Raw genomic sequence first — 21,275 nt, forward strand, 5'->3', positions numbered from 1 at the left:
ATGCAGCCTCTCTTGACACTACTTCAGACTGAAGTTGTGATGAGCTTTTTATTGGCTGCCCGAGGAGGTTTGCTTATCGTACTTAGAGTAAGTCTGTGGGAAAATGCCTTCTGAATTCAAAACCAGTGAGCAGGGGCCGCTTGTCCAGCTGTTGGAACAACTCACTTCTTTGTGAGGCAGACCGACCCAAGAGAGCTCCGTCTGTGGACTCACTCGCTCTGCGAAACCGAACATACTTGCACACGCATGCACGCGCGCGCCCTCACACACATGCTCACCCCCCACATGCATGCACACGCATACATGGTCTCACACGTGCATGCACACACTCCCGCACATGCATGCACACCCTGAAGCCACACCACGTCAGGAGGTGGTCCATGGATCTCAGACCTGCTTCTGTGCCCTCTGTGGTTTGCACGTGGTAAGGGGAGGCTATCACTTGGACTCCACCCTTGTCCCCTAAGCGAGGTGTACGATTCTCACTCAGCGTGTTTCCTGGCCTTCTGAGACATTTCACTTCTCTTTCTTTTTCTCTTTATCTTCCAAATGTCCGATCTCTTACAAACTCTCCATTTAAATTGGTGTTGGGTTTTACAGACCTTTGCTAGTCCTGCGTGTCGTAGCAGTAGGTGCCATTGCGGGGCAGCATGGGGCTCGCCCGTCACCTCTCACACCAGCACTAGCAAAATCCAGAGCTCCGAGGGCAATCTGCCTGCCCAGGGTCCCCAGCCAGGCAGTGGCGGGGGTGATGGGGTGGTTACGCCCCCTCCGTCTGACCCCAGAGTCCAAGCCTGCACCACCATGAGGGCAGGGCCGTGCTCACACCACCGTGCGGTTCAGCCGGAGGCTGAGGTGGCCTTCCAGGGAGGCAGTCCATTCTGACAAGCACAGTGAGTTACCTGGGTGGTGTTTTGTGTTTTTTCCTCCTTGGAGTGCGGGGCTGGGCACGTGGCTGAAGGGCCTCTGCCCTGCCAGGCCTGCACTTGCCCCACCTTCGCTGAGACCCCCTGCTGTGGGTAAAGACCCAGAGGGCCTCGTGGTGGGCTTAGGGAAGGCTGCCTGTGTCCGTTTGCAGTAACAACTTCACCCAGCAGAGGCTGCTTGCAAAGCAAAGTGTGACCCTTTGTCTCAGACCCCTGAGCCAAGCTGCATGAAGGCCAGAGGCCCCCTGCCGTGCAGGAGCCCCCCCCCCCCCCCCCCCGCCTCGGTCACCTGGAGATTAAACCTGGCACCTGTGACTCTTTCCTCTCAAAAGAGCTGTTTCCCCAGCGTTCTACCTGCACAGTCTTTAGAATTGGACCGGTATGTGTCAGAGCCTGTGTTGTTAATTTGGAAACTGAGGATACCGATCCCCTCCTTCTTGGATGAAGCAGATCAATATGCCAGTCTCTCTGAAAGCGCCTTAAAAACAGCAGCTCAGTCTCCGTCCCCATCTGGTCATTTATCATTACCATCATATAGCAGCATCTTCTGTCAAAAAAAGTCACAGTAATGAAAGCATCCTTTTTTAATCAAGAACAGGAATGTGTTTTTTCAAACCTTTCTATTCTGGAAATGCTCAGCTATGCATAGAAGTGGAGAGAAGAGTATACTGGACCCCAGGTGTTCCTCTGTCTCCCAGGTCCCTTGTCAGTAGCATCTTCTGCTGTATTTGTGAGGCCCCTCAAGTATGGAAGGGACCTCTGCTCTTTTTAGCTCTGTTGTATTTTGTTTTCCCCACGCAGTAAAGAGAGTTTAATTAGCCACCAATGTTTAAAAATTGGTAGATTTCTTGTAAATGTGTAGGTCCCAGTCTTGTCTAGAAACATCAGAAGGCAGGGAGCGTGAGGCCCTCATTCCTAGGGGTGGGAGGGAGTAGGCGGGGCCAGGCAGCGGCCCTGCTCACCTCCCCACACCATCTGCCTGACCCTACAGGCGTTTGGTTCTACAAGCCTTATCCTAAACATGCTTCCCCATGAGCCTGGCTTTCATGAGGGGGATGACATCTGTTTTTCTGTCTCTCTCTGGATTTTTAGAAAGCATTCTGTATCCTAGGGTGAATGTACATAAGTTTCAAGTTCTTTCTTTCACTCATTCATTCATTCATTCATTCATTCATTTATTTTTAGAGAGCAAGAAGAACGTGGGGTGCGGGGAGCAGAGTGAGAAGGAGAGAGAGAATCTCTAGCAGACTCCCCACTGAGCACAGAGCCTGATGCGGGGCACAGTCTCACAAAATGAGATCATAACCTGAGCCCAAATCAAGAGTTGGATGCTTAACTGACTGAGCTACCCAGGTGCCCTCTAAGACTTTTGATAGCTGTTTGATAGATATCACTTCCTTCTTTTACAGGTCAAAAATGGTTGAATATTGACAATCTCATGTAGTTTGGCCTAATAAAAGACATGGTTTAAATGTTTAAATATGAACTAAGTAGAATGTGTTGTTCTGGGGGGGCAGGAGTTGGGGGTGGGGACACTAGCAAGTGTGTAGTTGTGATCCCGTCAAATTAAGGGTACGGTTGAGCAAAAGCCAATATCTGCAGCCTCTGGTTTTAAAATCACCTTGGCCTTGGGGCGCCTGGGTGGCTCAGTCGTTAAGCGTCTGCCTTCGGCTCAGGTCATGATCCCAGGGTCCTGGGATCGAGCCCCGCATCGGGCTCCCTGCTCGGCGGGAAGCCTGCTTCTCCCTCTCCCACTCCCCCTGCTTGTGTTCCTGCTCTCGCTGTCTCTCTCTGTCAAATAAATAAATAAAATCTTTAAAAAATAAAAATAAAAAAAAATAAAGTCACCTTGGCCTTCTGTGAGCCTGCTTTTCTTGTTTGTTTGTTTGTTTGTTTGTTTGCTAGCTATAATGGCTTTATTGTGATGATTCACATGCCATACAACCCAACCATTACAAGTCTTTGATTCTTAGTGTATTCCCAGTTACACGACCATCACCACAGTCAATGTTAGAACATTTTCATTCCCCCAAAGAGAAGCTCCGTACCCATTAGCACTCACTCCCCGTGTAACCCTGGTCCCCCAGCCCTAGCAACCGTTAATCTGCTTTCTGCCTCTACGGATCTGCCTGTTCTGGATGTTTCTTATAAAGGGAATCCTACAATCTCTGGTCTTTGGGGCCTGGCTTCTTCCACTGAGCATTGTGTATTCAGGGTTCCTGTGTGTTGTAGTGTGTGTCGGTGCTGCTTATTTTTGTTGTTGGATAATAGTCCACCGTGTGGATGGGCCACATTTTCTTCCTCCATTCATCAGTTGATGAGCATGTGGGTCGTGTCCCCTTATTGGCTATTCTGAGTAATGCTGTTATGAAAGCCGTGTACAAGTTTTTGTGGGACCATGAGTTTTTAGTTGTCATGGGTGCGTACCCGAGAGAAGAATCACCAGGGCGTATGGTAACTCTCCGTTTAGCCTTTGGAGAAACTCCTGACTGTTTCCAAAGCGGCCATACCGTTGCCATCCCCACCAGTGATGCGTGAGGGTTCTGGTTTCTCCATGTTCTCACTGACACTTGCGATCTGACTTTGGATGTGGCCATGCCATGGATTTTGTAACAAAACCTTCCTGGGGGCATAAGGTACTTGGAGAGGGTAGGAAAGGGACTGTCGTTTTGTTAGTGGCCTAGACTGTCATCAGCTGTGGTCGTTTTCAGAAATTCCTAAAGAAGCCAGGTTCTCAGCATGAGCTTCAACAATGCCCCGATCACGCACCCCCGTACCCTGTGCTGGTTGTGGTCCCCACTGGCAGGTGGTAGGAGGGCTTTTGTCTCTTATGGCTGGTTTCCAGGGTAGGAAGGAGCCTCGCCGTGTCTGACGTGTCACATGCCCCTTCTCTGTGCAGGTGTCACCATGAAGCTCATGGACGAGGTGGCTGGGATTGTGGCTGCACGTCATTGCAAGACCAACATAGTCACTGCCTCCGTGGACGCCATTAACTTTCACGACAAGATCAGAAAAGGTAACGGGACTCTGCTGACAGAATGCGGGGGGCCGTTGGCTCTCTGGCTCCCTTTGCCAACTTGCTTGTGGTTCGCACCCAGTGTCGCCAGCGCCCTGGTGTCTGCCCGTTTGCCAAGAGAAACGGGAAGCCAGTCTTGCACTTTGTTCTTGTTGATGCATCTGTGAGGCTAGGATTTGTTGGTTTGATTTTTCATCTGGTAAGACCCGTAATTTAGATGTGTTGGGGGCCTTTATGCTACTGAGGAGCGCCATAAACCCCTCTTAAAATGCCCCATGAACAGACACAGCTCCAGTGACTGGTGCCCCCAGATTTTACATGTTTCCTCTGGGGGAGGCATAGATAATCCATGATGTAAGTAGCGGCAGGATCCATGCAGAGAAGCCCATTGCTCACAGTCCTCGGCTAGCCCGCCTGCACCATCCAGGCAGCGCTGGGGTTTGGTACCTCCCCTGTCCCAGAGACTTGGCAGCCACCCAGGAGAGCGGGCCAGCTCCTCATGCCCATCCCATGTGAGTGCTGAGGGCGTGAGGTGAGTGACGGTCCCCTCCTGACACATGGTGATTTCTGCGTTGTGTCTTGTTGTGTCTTCTGCGGTTAGGCTCTGTGCCCCAGAAAAGTAGCGCTTCGCTGCGGGGTCAGGTGGGTAGGGGCTGCGGGGTTGGGTGGGGTCATGGCTGCAGGAGCCTGGTATTGATTCCAGAGCAGCCTCGCTGGGAAAGCTGTCAGGTCGGCCCCGGCCCCGGCCCCGGCTGGGAGGGGTGTGACATAGACGCCTCTGAGCACTGCTCTGTCCCGAGCCCCTCAAGGCTGTCCTGACTATTCGGAGGCCGCGGGGCCAGTGCCGCCAGCATGCTCTCCCCTGCAGAACACACTGGTGGTGAATGCCCAGGTGCGCGTCCAGGAGGGTCCAGGCGTTGGAAGGGTAGGGGGCTGGCTGCCTGCCTGTCCTGGGTCATTGAGAGCAAGTCAAGCATACCCTAGTAGGATCTGGGTGTTTTTAGGGTAAGGAAATGGTCTGTGGCACCACTCTGTCTGCTTTGCGCAGTCCCTTCGTAACTGAGGGCGTGAGGTGAGTGACCGTCCCCTCCTGACACATGGTGATTTCTGCGTGTGTTGTGTCACTGTGGGTGTTTGCCACAGACACAGACATCAATGTCATTTTAAAATTTGTCCACAACAAGTGGGTCTTGTCGTCTTGGATTGCCCTCCATGGGCCTCAGGTGCATATTATGTGCAGTGGTGGCACGAAAGTTTTGGAAAGGCAGGATCCCGTGCCAGGATTCCCTGCCTCTCTTTTTCTAGAACTACTCCCTGGATAAGTCCCTGCGATCAGAACTTCATTGTTAAACACAGCTTCAAAATCTACAGTGGAAAACGCATTTACATTCCATGACCTTGCTCTGTTCCGTGTCTCCCAAGTGCCCTTTGAGAAGCGCCACCTAGGAAAGGAGACTTTCCTGGAGAGCCAGCTGATATGCTCAGTGTCAGCCGGCTCAGCAGACGTGCTGTGCAAGCTCAGGGAAGCTCCCAGAGAATGCCCCAATCCCTTGTATGACCAGAATTAACTTCCAAGGGGGAGGTGAGGAAGGAGAATGGTTGGTTCCTGGTCCATGTGAATTACTAATTTGCAGGCAAGACCGTGAACTCTCCTTGGTGTACAGGGCCCTTTCTGGGACCCATTTAGCATCGTGGAAGCCACTGGGGCAACCTGTGTGTGGAGCTGCCCTTGACAGACGCTTTCAGTTTCTAAGACGTTCCTCTTATTCCAAAACACAGAGAAAAGGTTCTTCATTTTCAGAAGCCATAGTTCTGGCAGGATGTTCTACTCTGGATGGGTTTCCTCCAGCGGGCAGAGTGAGGGGTGGGCTGCGAGGCCTACCTGGCTGTACCCTTGGGTGCTGGAGCCTACACAGCCCTGGCCTGGAACCCACACCACCCAGGGCCCCTCGCCGGTGTCCCAGCCCTGGCCTGGAGTCCGTGCCGCCCAGGGCCCCCGTGTCAGCAGCCCCTGGCGAGCAAAGAGAGAGGGTTTCTGCCTTCTCGGATCACTTCTTGTTTTGTGCATAAAGGGATGTGGGCCACAGTAGCAGCTAAGGAGTCTGGCCTTTCTGTGCCAGTGTCCCCCAGGCGCTGTTAGACACTGTCACACCTTAGAGACTGTGCCGGTGTCCCGGGTGGGGTCTCCGTCTGGCAGCGCGCCGGCCACACCCGCCTCAGACACAGAATGGGCCCGTCTTGTCCTCAGTTCCGGGGGGGCAGAGGTCTCTGCAACACGGCTCCTTTCCTCCCCTATTCTTTGCTCCTTTCTGGGCATACGCGGTGTGAGGCTGGGGTGACCCTGCGCACTGTGGATTCTTGAGTGCAGGCAAACCTGTTGAGGTCCCGTTAAATCCCAACCTGTGGGTTCTAGTGTGGCCTCCATGCTCCTGCCATCCCTGATCCAGCGGGAAGGGGCCAGGAGAGCCGGATGCTGCCGCCCGCCAGGAGGCTGGGTGGGACCCCCACACACTATACCACGGTGGGACAGGGGCAGAGCTGAGTGCTCTGGAGAGTGGTGTTTGTGTCCCAGGGCTGCACCACAAGGGACCACAGACTGGGGGCTTCAAACAGCAGACCTTTGCTCTCTCACAGGCTGGAGGCCCCAAGTCCCAAATCCAGGTGTGGGCAGGGCCACTCCAGAGGCGCTAGGGGAGCGTCCTTCCTGCCTCTTGCAGCCTCTGCGGGCATTTCCCGGTTCGTGGCCACATCACTCCAACCTCCCTCCACCTTCACGTGGCCTCTCCCGTCTCTTCTTCTGCCTCTTATAAGGACACTTGTCAGAGGATTTAGGGCCCACCCGGATAATCCAGGAGGATTTCATCCTGAGAGCCTTAAATCAGTGGCATCTGCAAAGACCCTTATTCCCAGTAAGATCACATTCGGAGGTTCTAAATGGACTTACGTTGGGGTGGAGGGCACTGTTCAGCCCACTACACATGCTTTCTCTCCTTACAGCTTGATTCTAGTAGACACTAGCTTCACTTTCTCTTTTGCAAAATTGTGAGGTGAGTAAAATCTCTTCTGTGCCCCAAGTTGCCCCTTTCCCCACATGGATGTGAATGTGAGTCCTCCCTTATGAGGGTCAGCGGTAAAGTCAGCACCCAGGCCAGAGAAGGAGTGACTCTGAGGGGCCTAGAGGGGAGGGCCCACGGTTTTGAGAAGGACAGTCATACACCCAGGGCTGGGGAACCTGCCTCCTGAGAGCAGCCCCACTAGAGCAGAATTGAGAGGCCCCATGCTTCTCCGGCGGGGCCGGGGGGGGGGGCACTGAGGAAGGAGCAGCGGCTTTCCTCTGCACGGCAGGAGACAGGGTCAGCCCTGGGACACAGAGGGCAGCTCCGAGCTCTGTGCTGCTCATCTGTAAAATGAAATCAGCGCAGGGACTGTTTTCAGGAACGATATTTTCATGGGAAAGGCACGTGCCGGCGGCTGAGCCACGGGGCCCCCTGGGGCCGTGGTCACGGGGCAGCAGCTGCCCACAGCCAGCGTCCGGCCTCCTCAGACACACCGCCCTGGAGGGTGCAACCCTAACAGGCCACCGCTCCTCCCCGAGGGGTGCCCCCCACCCTCTGACGGCTGATCTGACGCGGTGGGGAAAAGCCCAGAAATGTAGACCCATCGCCAGCCACACGTGCCCCCACATGTCAGTTCACTGTGGCCGCTCTAATCAGTTACCACACAACCCGTGCCTGAAAGGTCCCAGGCTCCCTCCCTCATGCTTCTGCAGGTCAGGTCCATGGGGCTGCGTTCCCAATGTGGGGCCCGACTGGGTGGTGCAGCAGAGGTGGCCAGCACCGTGGGGTGGGGTGGGTTGATCCAGGACCCCCGGCATCACTCAGGGCAAGCTGGTGACACTGGAAGACCTGAACGCTTGCCCCGTTGCTGATTGTTTCTCTTTAAGATGAGATGTGAAAATGCCAGGGCAGCTGTTGAGGGCAGTAAAAGTGGCACGTGGTTCCTGTAGCTCTCAGGGTTCGGGAAGCCCTGGCAGGAACCCCTAAAGCTGGAGCTGTTGGTGGAGAAGCCGTCTCCCCAGACTGTTTGGGTGGGAAGTGAGGAACCTTCTGGAAAATGCTTTGGGCTGTGTTATGTAAGACACACCGAAGTTACTTCACTACCTCCCTGCTTTTCTGAGGAACGCTCGCTGCCGCTGCTCTTTTTGGAACTTCAACACTGAGCTGTTCTTAATGTTTGAAGTCCTTGGCAGCCCCTCAGCTGTGGTAAGAGCAACTTTTTATTATTCTGTTTGCCCAATCCCGGCAAGCCGTGCTGCCTGCCCTGGGTGAGACGCTCCTCCGCTGCTGGGGGTCGGGCGGGGCCCCCCCTGCCGCTCCCTGGGGCCCCAGAAACAGAAGGGAGCTGCGCTTCCTGAGTGTGCGTTAGGCCCCGCTCGAGGGCCATCCGGTTTACCTGCCCAGTGCCGCAGGAAGCCTACTCATCCCCACTTCTCCGGTCTGGAGCCCGAGGGGGCCGCAGGGCCGCTCGCCGTGGAGCCGGAGGGCAGGCCGCACAGCCGGCTCCGGGGCCAGATCTCTGAGCCCCTCACTCGGGCGCCCCCTCACTGCCAGGCTTGATCGACACGGGCATCCGCCACCGCCGGGGCCCGGGCATCACCGTGGCGGGTGACGAGCCTGTACCCTCATGTCAAATGCAGCGCCGTTCACCCTTGACCCTTACGCAGCTGCCAGAGTGGCGGCTGGCCCGCTCAGTCGTGTGAAACCCTCTCCTGGCTTTCCCAAGTCTCTCGAAAACATGGCTATGGCTTCTCTCAGTTGGGGGAGTCCAGCCGCAAGGAAGGCACCACTCTGTCCGTGTCTCTGGCATCGGCCTTGGCCCGGGGCCCTTTTCCCACTGATGTTAGTCAGTCCCGCCTCCAGCTGCACCCTCAGTCTCATCAGCTTTGCCTGGGGGGGGGTTCCCCACCTGTGCCGTCCCCCACACCAGTTGCTGACCCCCCGTGGCTATTTGCATCATAATTAAAAGTATAAACAAATGGTGAATGCTGCTCCTCCGAGGCGCGCGCCTCATTTCAGGTGCGCACTGGCGCCACGCGCGGCTGGCAGCTGTGTATCAGACGGCACAAAGAGAGGACCTTCCCAGCATCACAGAAAGGCTGCTGGGCAGCGCTGGTCTCTGGACTGTCTGGACTCTGATCCCAGCATCTGATGCTCTGGGATGCATTTCCATAGACCCCCTAGAGGTCCTATGGACACTCAGTACAGAGCCTAGTGCCCCAGCGCCCCCTTCAGCAGGGTCCCCCCCACCACCCAGCTCGCTGCAGAGCTGGGCGTGCAGGTTTCCCGTGAGGCAGCTGTGCCCCTAGGGCACTCTAAGCTCGCCATCTGCAGGGGCACCCCGCTCAGATCTCGGGGGTCCAGTTGGGGTTCACTAGATAGGCCTGCTTCTTGGCTTCTTGCTGGTACTCAGGGGGCTCTGCTTTTTTCTGGAATTCACAAGAGGAATTTGCTACAATCTCCAACTTCCAAATTCAGTTAGGTATCCAGTGATTGGAACCACCAGATAGGAGACAGAACTTACAAAGTAGCAGACGATTGTGTCCCTTCATTCCGGTTGGATACCTTGTGTCAAGACAACTACAAGGTTTGACTTCTTGAGCCCTTGAGGGAGCCGTGAGCCGGTTTCCACATGTGGCCACCAACCATCCTTCCCACTGGAAACCCACCAGGTCTGCGACCGTGTGGCTTCCGGGATCCTGGCCCAGTTGCCTTTGGGATTCGTTCTTACTTGGAGCTTCATCAAGTTTCTAGATTCCTTGTATTGTCATAGAATCCCTGCTTGAAACGTGGAGATATCACATAAAGTGGTAGAAATGTATGATAAAACCACATAAAGGTAGTATTCTCTGAGCTTTATAAAGTATCGTGCTCCTGATTTTAGAGTTACTTATGACGTAGCATCAGCAGCAGCCCCGAAAAACTGGACTATGTTAAAGTCACCCAGTGCAGCATCTACCTACGTAGTCGTATTAATTTTCTATGGCTGCCGTAACAATATGCCAAAAACATAGTGGCTGAAACGACACAGATTTGCTGTCTCAGTTCTAGAGGTCAGAAGCCTGACCGGGTCTCACGGCGCTAAAGTCAGGGTGCCGTTCCTTGTGGAGACTCTAGGAAAGAATCTGCTGCTTGCCTATTCTACCTTCTAGAAGCCGTCTGCCTTCCTTGGCTTGCGGCCCCTCCTCCATCTCCAAAGTCAGCAGGGTGGCATCTCTCGGACCCTCTGCTCCGGCCTCCTCATCCACTTGGGAGGACCCCTGTGATGAGACTGGGCCCACCTGGATGACCCAGGCCGGTCGCCCCATCTCCAGGCTCCTGACCACATCTGTAAAGCCCCTTTGCCACACAAGGCCACATAATTCACAAGTTCAGGGGATTAGGACATGGACAGCTTTGGGGGCCATTGCTCCTTCTGCCCTAGTAGAGTCCGTTAACTCCCTCTGACACAGAGGCAGGTAGGGCTCCAGACCGTTTCCGAGCTCTGCCTTTTCCCGGCCCTGTGTTTTCTTCTATAAGCTCTGTAGACAGGACCCTGGCAGAGCGCACAGGAGAGCAAGAAGGAGCTCAGCCCTGGGGGGCTTCAGGGAGGCATGAGAGGAAGTGCCCCTCAGTCTGTCCCAAACCCCTCAGCTGCTGATATCCGGCACCTCTAAGGCCTAGGGGATTTGCAGAGAGGCAGCTGGGGTGGTGAGCTTCCTGGCGAGTCTCAGCCTCTTACAGAGAGTTGGCACCGGAACTCGGGTCTAGAGGGTACCGTATGTCCTGGGGTCCTGAGTCCCGGCCTCTCAGACCATGCTGACGTACCGGGCGAGCTGAGCTGCGGCCCTGGCCTTCCTGTGCAGGGACCACCGCCACTGTGGTCACGTCTCGGCATCTGATCAGGCATAGTTGCTCATCTCCTGGGACCCGGAGAGAAAGGGCAGGGTTTTTAATGCTTTGCTACCCTGTGTTCTTCACAAGCTGAAAACGTAAAATCTCCCTTGCTAACGCAATGGCCTGTTTGAGTCATTTAGACAGTGTTAGAAGCAGCCTCTTGGCCAACGTATATGTGCCCGCTATAGAAGAAAATTGTGATTTGTTTTAAAACATTACTTCTTATTACCGTGTTGGTGTAATTCTCCACCCAAAGACCCTAAGAGCGTTGTGTGGGCACACTCCACCTTTGGGCTTAAGGTGGCTTTTCCTGGAGGGCTGTTAAGCAGAAGGGCACTCAGACCCTACCAGAAATTTCTGTCCTGGGCTAAACGTCCATGTGACATAATTAACGTGGGCAAGTGATCTCCACGTGGCCACATTTGCAGGCTCACTGGTTTGTCACAATCTCCCCTGAGAGACAGCTACTCCTGTGCCTGTTAGCAAATGAGGAAGCCAAGGCACAGTGTGGGTGGCCGCCTGCCCAGTGCACCCCAGAGCCTGTGGAACCCGAGGTCCTCCGCAGGGCACCGTGGGCCATCTGGGGCCGCTCCGGGCCTCAGAGAGCCTGCCTTTCATGGAGACACTTGGCGGGGAATGGCTGTCTGTTCCCACTTCAGCAGCTCAGAGGAGAACTTGGGGCGCCCTCCCGGCCTCCATGCCCTGGGCCGGGAGAGTGGCCTGACCACCTGAGCCTGTCCTGGTGGGCTCGTGGCTCCTAGCACCGATGACAGGCGGCAATTTCCCCCTTGAGCTGGTCGCGCCTGGTCTTTTAAATAAACAAGCCATTCTGCAGGTGGATTTGGACATGTGACCTAGTGGAAAAGCTCCCAGGCAGCGTCTCGGTGCTCTGGACCACTCTGCCTCTGCCGTGCCCCCCAGAGAGCCTCTGAGCACGTGGCTGCTGTGCCTGGCAGGTCCCGCTCCCCAGTCTGCAGCTCCTCGGGCCAACGGAAGTGCACGCCAACACGAGCCAGCCGCTGCGGTGCTTCCCTGTCTCAGGTGGTGTCCCGGTGTCCCAGGCAGGGGTTGGGGTAGGCCTGGCACGCCCCTCCTGTGGTCCTGCCCCTGCACCTGGGATGGACTGAGCCAGGCCTCGTGGGAAGGAGCCTGACGCCCCATCTCCATGAGGTCTCTGAGTGCCCTGCCGCTGGTCTTGTGTCCTGTGTCCCTGTGCTCCCTGGGGAACCATGTTGACGGCCTTGCTCCCCTTCCGGGTGACGGAGGGGCCCGCAGGCCCCTGGTTCCGGCTCTGATCCCATGAGAACGCACTGTTCCGGCCTCACGGAAGCGGCAGGAAGGGGGAGCCAGGCCGGGCTGCGCCTTGGAGCAGGTTCTGTCCACCAGAGCCCTGTGCATGATGGCGGCAAGGAGCACCTGCCCCCACTGACCTCTGGCCTCATGAGATAGGAGTGGCGGTCCCTGGCGGTGAGCAGGTCGAGCCCGGATGCTGGGTGTTCTCGTATGAAAAGTCCCGCAGACCCTGGCTGGGTGTGGTCATGAGGGCAGCCGTGCCTGGAGCCGCCTTCATGCCGGGCACACTCAGATGGGGGTTTGCCCATGCTTCCAAACACAGGTGCACCTACGGGGTCATCCAAAACAGAGCCTTCAACTTGGGGGCCCCTGGGGAGCACTCTGGCAGGGGTGTCCTGACCCCCCCCGAAACCAGAAGCAGAATTGGTGTTATATTCCTCTCAGGAGAGCCGGCCCCCGTGGCAGTCACAGGTTCTCCAGGGGTAGAGAGGACACTACCGTGGGAAGGACACACGGAGATGCGTCTGCGCCGCCCCCATCCGGCCCCAGGTGCCGAGCCGCCTGTAACTCGGCCACGGCCTGGTGAGCCTGTGAGTGGCGTGCCCCAGTGGGTCACAGAGGCAGCTCCTAACGGGGCAGCAGAAATTGCCCACCGACCCTGGGCCCTGACGTGCTCGCACTCTGGTCTCAGCCCAGCCACAGGTGTGTGTTGGGTGCTTTGTTCGTGACTCTGCCCTCATAGAGCTCCCCTAATGGCCCTGTCACTGACCGCGTGGCCTTCCTCCCCTCCCGGAAATGGCTGTACGGGACACGAAGCCCTCCCTGTAAGTATGAAATTGAATGTGGCTTGGAACATTCTGGTACTCTGTAACATGGAATAACTGCCCCTGCTTCTGGCCTGCCCACACGCTCACCCCTAACAGTCACCACGCTGTCTTGACTTGTCTGTCCTCCTGGGTCTTTGAACGTGTCTCGTGGTGCCTGTCTCCTCGGAGCTCGGACACCGGGGTTCCCAGGGTTGTTAAGAGGTTCCCACGGCCAGCACTGGTTCCAGGGCTGGTTCCAGGGAGCAGGTCTCAGCATCATGTGCTAGACTTGGGCAGGGATTTCCTTGAACCCATCCCAGAACGAGGCCATGCTGGGAGTGGGGGCGGGGGGCCGTTCTGGCTACACGTTGGTGGGGGTGCAGCCGGGTGTCAGGCCCTCCCCCCGGAAGCCCCTGAGGATTAGTGCTGCCTCGTGGTCCAGCGCCACACCATCAGCCATGATAATGACGGTGCTGAGTGCCTTCTGCCACTGGGCACCAGGTTAGCACCCTGGCTCATTTCGTGTCTTCCCCATAGTTACCCTGGGAGGCAAGTCAAGTCTGTTTATAGGAGAAGACTGGGCTCTGTGAGATGAAGGGAGCAAGGTGCGAAAGGGCCAAGGCTGGATGGCAGGCAAGAGCCCGTGAATGGGGGGCGGCGGGGAGGAGAACCACTCTAGGTTGGGAAGCAGCTGCCAGGGTGGAGAGTCATGACCCAAAGGGCACGGGGAGCACAGGGAGGTTGGGTTGAGGTTGAGAAGGAGAGGCTCCCCCGGGATGGTGTTATGGGAACGTAGGACTCTGGACTGCATCATAATCAACAAGGGAAACCATGCCAGCCCAGGCAGGTGGTGAGCACCTGGGGACTCGGACCAAGTTCAGGGTCTCAGCTATGTTGTGGGGCAGAGTCTGCAGCTCCGAGGAGAGCTCTGGTCCTGTGAGCAAGCCTGCCGGAGAGAGGGAGAGCCTGATGGCACGGACGCGGTTTTGACAGGACAGAAGGGCAGGAGGACATGGGCTGAAGTACACACAGTGGCTCTGGGGGAACGCAGCCAAGCGCCCAAGGCTGCCGTCAGACCAGCATCAGGAACAATAGCCAGGGAGCTGGGAGGGTACCGGGAAGGTGGCTTAGAGCAACATGGCGGGGCAGCCGTGTGGCACAATAAGGTCACAGTGTGGACGGTGTGGCTACGTGGCCTTAATGTGACTTCAGAGGGACAGAGCCAGCTCACCCCCCAGCTGCCTGAAAGCAGGTTGGGGGCTGCCCCTCCCAGGGGGCAGGGGGCCAGGTGACGGCCACCACTCCAAATGTCCATGTCAACACTAAAAGCAAACACCTGCTCCCGAGGCAGGTGAGCATTCAGGGCTACTAACGAGGCACAGTGAGAATCCGTCATTTCCATGTCCTCGTAGTTGTTAGACGCTGCCTAACCGGGTGTCTCCTAACGCCCTCGGTGACCTGCTGCCTGTGCCCTCCCGCCCCTCCCCGCCCCTCCGCCAGTGTCCTCCGCTAACCCGCTGTCCGTGCCCCGCAGGCTGCGTCATTACCATCTCTGGACGCATGACCTTCACGAGCAATAAGTCCATGGAGATCGAGGTCTTGGTGGACGCCGACCCCGTGGTGGACAACTCGCAGAAGCGCTACCGGGCTGCCAGTGCCTTCTTCACCTACGTGTCCCTGAGCCAGGAGGGCAAGTCGCTGCCCGTGCCCCAGCTCGTGGTGAGTGACTCCCCACCCTGCTGGCTGGCCCTGCCAGCACTCAGTGGCTCCCAGGAGAGACTGGAGTCCTGTGAGCCCCTTCTGGGGGGCAGGGCCCCAGCCCGGCCGCCCCGCGGCCCAGTGACCTGGGCTGCACTGGCCCTCAAACGCGAGGGCCTTCCCCTGTGGACTGTGAGGTCAGACCGGGCAGACAGGACGAGAGAGACCTCTTCACGAGCTACGAGCTCCTTGGCTCTGGGGGTTCTCTCTCGAGGGTGAGTACAGTGCCCAGGGGCTCCCAGAGCTATGTATAAAAGCTACAGTGGGGCTGAGGCCCCTCCCAAGGGATGGGTTCTCGAGGAGCCTTGGCCTGAGTGTCCTGCTTGATGGGGACTGAGCCAGACCCCGACAGCATGGAGCTGGGCATCAGGGACTCAGGGTCCTTCCCTGCCTCGGCTGCCTGGCCGGGCTCTGCCCTGGGTATGCAGAGAGAGATGGCAGGTGTCTGGCCACACAGCCTCCCACGTGAGATGCTGCCACCGCAGTGTTGAAGGGTCCCGGAGCAGGAATCCCAGCAATTTGACAAGTGCTGGACGAGTGCTGGGAGAGTCAGGGAGCCAGAGGTGGCCGACGACGTTCAAAGTGGGGAATGGGGAAGGCGGTGGGTGGGTGGTGAGGATGCTTGACTGGGAGGTACTCGGGAACTGTGGAATGAATGAATGAGTGAATGAATGAGTGAACACATGCACGCTGCTTCCAGATCTCCCTTGAGGCCAATGATGGTTTTACCCTAAGCCTCACGCATCCCTTACCAGTGCCGGTCACAGTCCCGTCTGGACCTTGTCCAGGCACTGGCCAGCAAGGCCTCTGCGGCTCCCCGCAGCCAGCACCACCCCAGCCCCGGGGAGCGGGGCCCCCGCTGCTGGCCCCCCTGTCACCAGACAAGGACCCGTCGGGCCGACAAGGCTGAGGCGCTTGTGGAGGGTCGTACATCCCGTCCCGGGGAGCCTGCATTTGGGTCCAGCACACGACTTGCGGCTGCTCAGGCTGCTCCTGATGCCCCTTGAGCCGGCCTGCACGTCTGCCGCTGGAGGCCGCTCTTGTGGGGCTGCAGGGGGAGCTCCCCGCCCCCGGCGGGGTGAGGGTCGGGGGCAGAGTGGCCTGGGCGGGGGCGGGGGCGGGGGTTCTCTAGAGCGCCTGGCACTATGCGGCCCCCTGCCGCTCCCGCGGCGGCTGCTCCCCAGGCAGATCCTGTGCCTCCTGCAGGAGAAGAGTGGGCACTGAAAACCTTTACGACAGACACGCCACAGTGGAGACCCGCTTCTCACGCAGGCCGGGAACTAGGCTCCCACGTGCCGCTCCCTCCGGCCCCGCAGTCTCTCTCCATCGGAGCTCTGCCCCCACCCGCCCCCTCTACAGGCAGGGAGCCCCACACAGCCCTCCTGCTGTCAGCCCAACCAGCCTCCCTGAGACCCGCCTCACCTGAGCGTGAGGACTAGGGGTGTGCGTCCCACACGCTGCCTCTCGCCCTGACCTGTGGCCCCGGGGGGGATGGCTCCCATGCCCACCCTGTCCCCTTGGCTGATGATTGTGTGTTCCCCCTGACCGCCTCTGGCCTTGACCTTAGCAGCCACGTGTCTCTGGGTCTTGGGCCACTTTTCCTCAGAACCTTGCCTGCTCCTCTTGGCCCTCAAACACAGGCTTTCCCCGCCTCTCTCCTGAACCCCCCGTCCCATCTTCTTCCATGTTGTCACAGTGCCCCATCCCGAATGCTGAATTCCGCCTCACACAGGCAAATACTTGCTCTCTGTTCTCCTTAGCCTCTGGGCTCCGGCAGCGCAGCCAGATGCAAGGACACTCTGCGTCTCTATCTCGCCGGCCTGGCATGATGCGCCAGGCCTCGGGAGAACCTGTGCTCCCTTGACACAGAACCGCAGTGGCCAGTCAATCCATGATCCCCCAAAACACCAGGCCCTTACGGGTGCCCCCCCATGCCCTTCACTCCCCCCTGAGTGGCTGGGTCCAGGCCTCGAGCCACGAGCACTGTTCTGTGCTCACTGTTCAGTCCCCAATTGGCTCTGCCAGCTCTGCCGGTCTCCCATAGGGACCCGCACGCATCTCAAATGTGATGTATCCTGAATTGAGCTCGTCACCTTTCCCCAAAAAATCCCACTGGTCCTCATGGGTTCCCTCTCTCAGTGAGCCTGGGGACTGGCCTGGCTCCTCTCCTCTATGCTGCTCAGCCCCCCACACCCACGGTCTCTAGGCCCCATCGCTGGCTGGATCGCTGCTCAGCCCCAAGCTGTACTGCCTCCTCCAGGCTTGCTGCCCTCCACCCGACCCCACACCGGAGCGGAGGGAGTTTGTTAAAATCAGATTTTCTCCCTCTCCCACCTAATCTGCTCTCTAGCCTTGGTGCCCTCAGCACAGGGTGCAGCAAAGCTGGCTTCTCTGGCTTCAGCCCCCAGACTCATTCCTGCCTCAGGGCCTTTGCACACACTGTCCCTCTGCCTGGATACCTTCCCTCAGACTGTTGCGGAGCCAGCTCCTTCCACGGTTTCTCAGATAGCCCATCCTTAGATCGCCTTCCCTCCACACTCGAGATAAAGCCTGACCCCCACCACTGCCCAGCGACTCTCTCCTGTTCCCACACCATCTCCTGGCAGCCGGCACCATCTCAGAGCCTCTGGTGCATCCAGACCAATGTGTGATTCCAGGATGCCCGGCACAGAGTGGGGCTCAGGAAAATACCCGTGGGTGGGCTCATGGGCTTGCTCGCCTCTCCAGCCACATTCCTCTGCCGCACTGGTCAGTGCCCTGCTGGTGGACAGTTGGCAACTGCAGGTCCCTGAACGCCTCGGGGATTCCCCACTCACTGTTGCAGACACGCATGTACTGTGGGGGCACACGTGGGCATGGGCATCCTGCTGCCTGGGTTCTGGTCAGGGTGTACTGGTTGTGTGGTCCCAGGCTTGCTCTTCTTGGATGCGCCTCTGTTTCCTCATCTGTACCAGGGGGACGGCCCTAGTGCATGCCACAGAGGGTGGGTGAGGGTTCTGTGAGCTAGCTTATGTGCCTGGGAGCGCCATACTCGTCTGCTGCTGTGCTTTCCAGACCCCTCCCACTGGAGCTGACGCTCTCCTGGAGGGAGCCAGTAAGCAAGTAGGGACACCAGACTGTGAGATGCTGGTGAGGGTCATGGGGGAGGAAGCAGGAGGTGGGGGATCGGCATTCCCTGGGAGAGTTGTTGCTACTTAAGGAGGTTCCTTCCACGGAGGGCCTCATGGACAGGGCTGCGTTCAAGCAGGGCCTGGTGTTGGGGGCAGGGGAGCCATTTCCCAGAAACTATCTGGGTAAAAGGAACCAGGGACTTGGAGGCCTGCGGGCTGGAGCCGACCGCCCATACAGGCAGAGGAGGGGGCAGGAACACACCTGAGGCCACCCAGCTGATCCCGGCCAGGCCCAGCCCCGGGACCCAGCCTTCTGACCACGTGGGGCCTTTCCTCTGCTGTCAGCTGAGGGCGTACAGCGGCCTGCAGGGCTCCCCAGATGGACATGAGAGTAAGCACAGCCGAGGAGTCAGACCATCTTCATTTTGCAAAGGCTCATTCTGAGTAGATGTGAATTGACAGGGATTTCCGGCCAGGTTCGAAGGGCTGCAGCCATGGCTGAGTTGTAACGCTTGCCTGCCCAAGAGCGCAGCAGCTGCTGTGTGCTGCCCCCGCCTGCCCTGCGTGCACCCCCAAACTCAGCCCGCTGGGGAGACCAGTGCTGTAGCCAGGAGGGGTCCAGTCTCCCATGGACAGTGCCTGTGGTCCAGGAGCCCTTTGTGGGGGTACCCATGACCCTCACAGAGGCGGAAAGCAGTCCTGGCTCTGGGCCAGTCTATGTACCCGGGAAGCTGCCGTGCCCTTTCTAGAAACCCGTGACGTGGTTCGGGGGTGTCAGTCACAGGTGGAGGGCCAGCCCAGAGGAAGGGATGCTAGTGCCCAGCAGGCAGGGAAAGACCCCTGCTTGAATGAAGGGGACAATGGCCGAATCCCTAGGTTTGAGGGGCCAGTAGTTAGTAATGGCCGTGTCTTCCTGCTGCTGGCCTCACGCTGATCCAGCCTGTTATCTTGCTAATTAAAGATGGTCTTTGATTCTTCACAGAGGTGTCCTGGGGCCTAGGCTCTGGCAGGGAGGGTGGGCAGCTCCCCAGAGAGGGGTTTTCAGCTCAGCCTGTGTGTGCACTCCCTTGAGGACCGCAGTGTGACACCGTCTGCCTCCCCAAGCGCACAGGAGCTCCTTGCAGCCAGCCCGCCTGTGCCTGGGGGGGGCTCAGCCCTCCGCCCCGCCCCGCCCCCCTCCCCCATTGTCAGCAAGTCTTCTACCTCCTGTCTATTTTTAGCTTCCGTCCCCAGGGCCCAGCTGACACGGAAGGCAGCCTTGCTGTTTGGGGTTTCTCTTGGTGAATATTTTATGCCGGGGGAGGATGCACAGAGTCCAGCAGCTGCTGACACTTTCCAGGCTAATGATTAAAGAGGCAAATGCGCAGCATGGAGCCAGGCTGCTGGTCTGGACACCCGGCCCAGGCCCCCCGGCTGCCCGGCCCCCCTCTGAAGGCCGCTCTGTGGCCATGACCTCTGACCTTGGGGGTGGAGGACATGCCCCAGATTTCACTGAGCAGGGCTGGAAAGGAGACCTATGCAGAGACACGGGGTGGACGCCACTAGGGTGGTTGCCTGGGGACCAGGCACCAGGTTGGTCCCAGCACCCGCTATGGGTGCTGTTTTCAAGCCCTTTTTAGTCTCCAGAAACGTGAGGACCAAATTGTGTGTGTTGAAGGCAGAGTGAGTGCTGTCCTGCCCGACCTGCCTCCCATTCTTTGGTTGAGATGTGGGTGCTGCTACCCCCGAGGGCCCCAGGGAGACAGGAGGTGTCGCTGGCGAATGTGTGAGGGTGGAGGTGCCAGAGGTGCAGGCGTCCTGGCCCTCTGTGAGGACCGTGTGTGTCGACACGGGGCACATGGGATGAGGGCGAGCCTGGAACCCACTGCAGGCACGTAGGCATTGCAGGGTTTGAGAGAACCTTTCACCGCTTTGTGGATCATTTGGAAAAGGAACGTTTGCCCCGGTGAACTGAGGCCCACGTAGGGGCAGCGGGGGCGGTATCTACAAAGCAGGATTGCTCTGCTCCCAGAAAACCCAAACCACAGCGAGCCTGCCCCATCACAGAGGATCTTGGCCGGTGCTTGTGGACGCCCGCCTCCTGGTGGATCAGGAGGCCTAGCCCCGGAGGCCTCCATCTCAGCCACTGAAATGACCAGAAAGTGTTTTCTAGGTTAAAACGGGAGGCAGTGAGGAAATCAGGGGTGCAGCCATCCCTCTGTCCTTTTAGCACGAGGCTCACCCGAGCCGGTGAGCTCCACGCAGAGCACAGTAAGAACGCGTGTGTGGAGGGCATGTTATTTTCATGCTTACTGAACAGTCACTCGAGAGGCCTGGGGTGCCCGCCTAGGCCCGTGCACACGCATTGCCATTCCCAGTCACCTGGGAAGGGGCTGGCGGGGTGGTTGTCCCGGGCGCCTGTAGTGGTGACGGCCTGGTCATAAAGAGCTGGGGCGTTCGTGGAATGCCAACCCGCTTCTCCTGCGCTGGTGGATCCAACACTGGGAGTCAGGGTAGATAGTTCTCGTCCTGCAGACAGGCGACCAGATGGCTAACTCTGGTCCAGGGGACCGAGTGCAGGACCCTGAGCCCCTCAGCCATGACTAGTCCCTTCCCACCCCTGAGCCTCAGTTTCCCCACTGGAGCCATCACAGGCCAGGCAGTTGCTGTTCGATCGGGCCTCTCTGAACTGCCCCGGTGATGACCTAACTAGAAGGCTCCTCACTCTTTCACCCTGAACAGGACGCGCAGGGAAAGGCTTACAGCAGCTACCAGTTCTCTGCTTCTCTGGGCCCAGGCCTAACCCCAGGCACATGGCACGGTGGGGGCTGGGGTCCTCCCGATGGCTCCGTTCCTCAAGATGAAGCATCAGCCACCGAGGAGGCTGCCACTCTGCTGACCGTGGCCAGGCCTGCTCTGCACAGCCCACCGTAGCAGGTGGAGCACACATCACCCCCAGCCTATAGGACCAGGGGGTCCCTACCCAGGGCTTATCATGGGTGGGGTCCCCAGGTTTGCTTCACAGCATGGGGAGACACATCAGCAGCCTGGACACTCAGTGTGCTGGAATGATTTTCAGTTGCTCCTTAACTTAAGAAGTTCAGATGTGCCATTGTGCAGCACGATTGATGCTGTTCCTGGAAGGGTGTGAGAAGCCACATTACTGAGGGGAGCTGTGCTCCCTGCTGCCCTGCACAGGGGTGAGTCCAGGACTAGACTGTTCAGGAAGCTTCTTGACCCAGTGTTCCGTTCTCTCCCTTGGTTCTGGGTACTTCACAGAGAGTCTGTCTTGTGATGGGAAAGTGCCGGGATCCTGAAGCTGAATGGTTGGTGATGGGGAGCTTTAGTGGCCTGTGAAAATCGGGGGTGTGGGTGGCCCAGGGGGCGTGCTGCCCCCACCTGCACATGCCCTTGGACTCCCTGACAGCTCCATAACAGCCTCTCTGCTGGAAGGC

The 21,275-nt window shown here is 58.0% G+C and overlaps 1 protein-coding gene across 10 annotated transcripts in view; it reads left to right on the forward strand.

Annotated features, from left to right (window-relative positions):
* The window catches only part of ACOT7 (acyl-CoA thioesterase 7), a 107,459-nt gene that overhangs the window by 76,363 nt on the left and 9,821 nt on the right, over positions 1–21,275 (forward strand). For all 10 annotated transcript variants that reach the window (XM_025855861.2, XM_073903424.1, XM_025855870.2 and 7 more), the window contains exons 7-8: positions 3,826–3,942; positions 14,508–14,692. In XM_025855861.2, the coding sequence (XP_025711646.1) occupies positions 3,826–3,942; positions 14,508–14,692 (302 nt within the window). The remainder of the gene's footprint in view (positions 1–3,825; positions 3,943–14,507; positions 14,693–21,275) is intronic.

The sequence above is a fragment of the Callorhinus ursinus genome, unplaced genomic scaffold (assembly GCF_003265705.2).
Source record: "Callorhinus ursinus isolate GAN/ISIS: 27379988/994484 unplaced genomic scaffold, GSC_fseal_2.0 scaffold18, whole genome shotgun sequence".
Taxonomy (NCBI): Eukaryota; Metazoa; Chordata; class Mammalia; order Carnivora; family Otariidae; genus Callorhinus; species Callorhinus ursinus.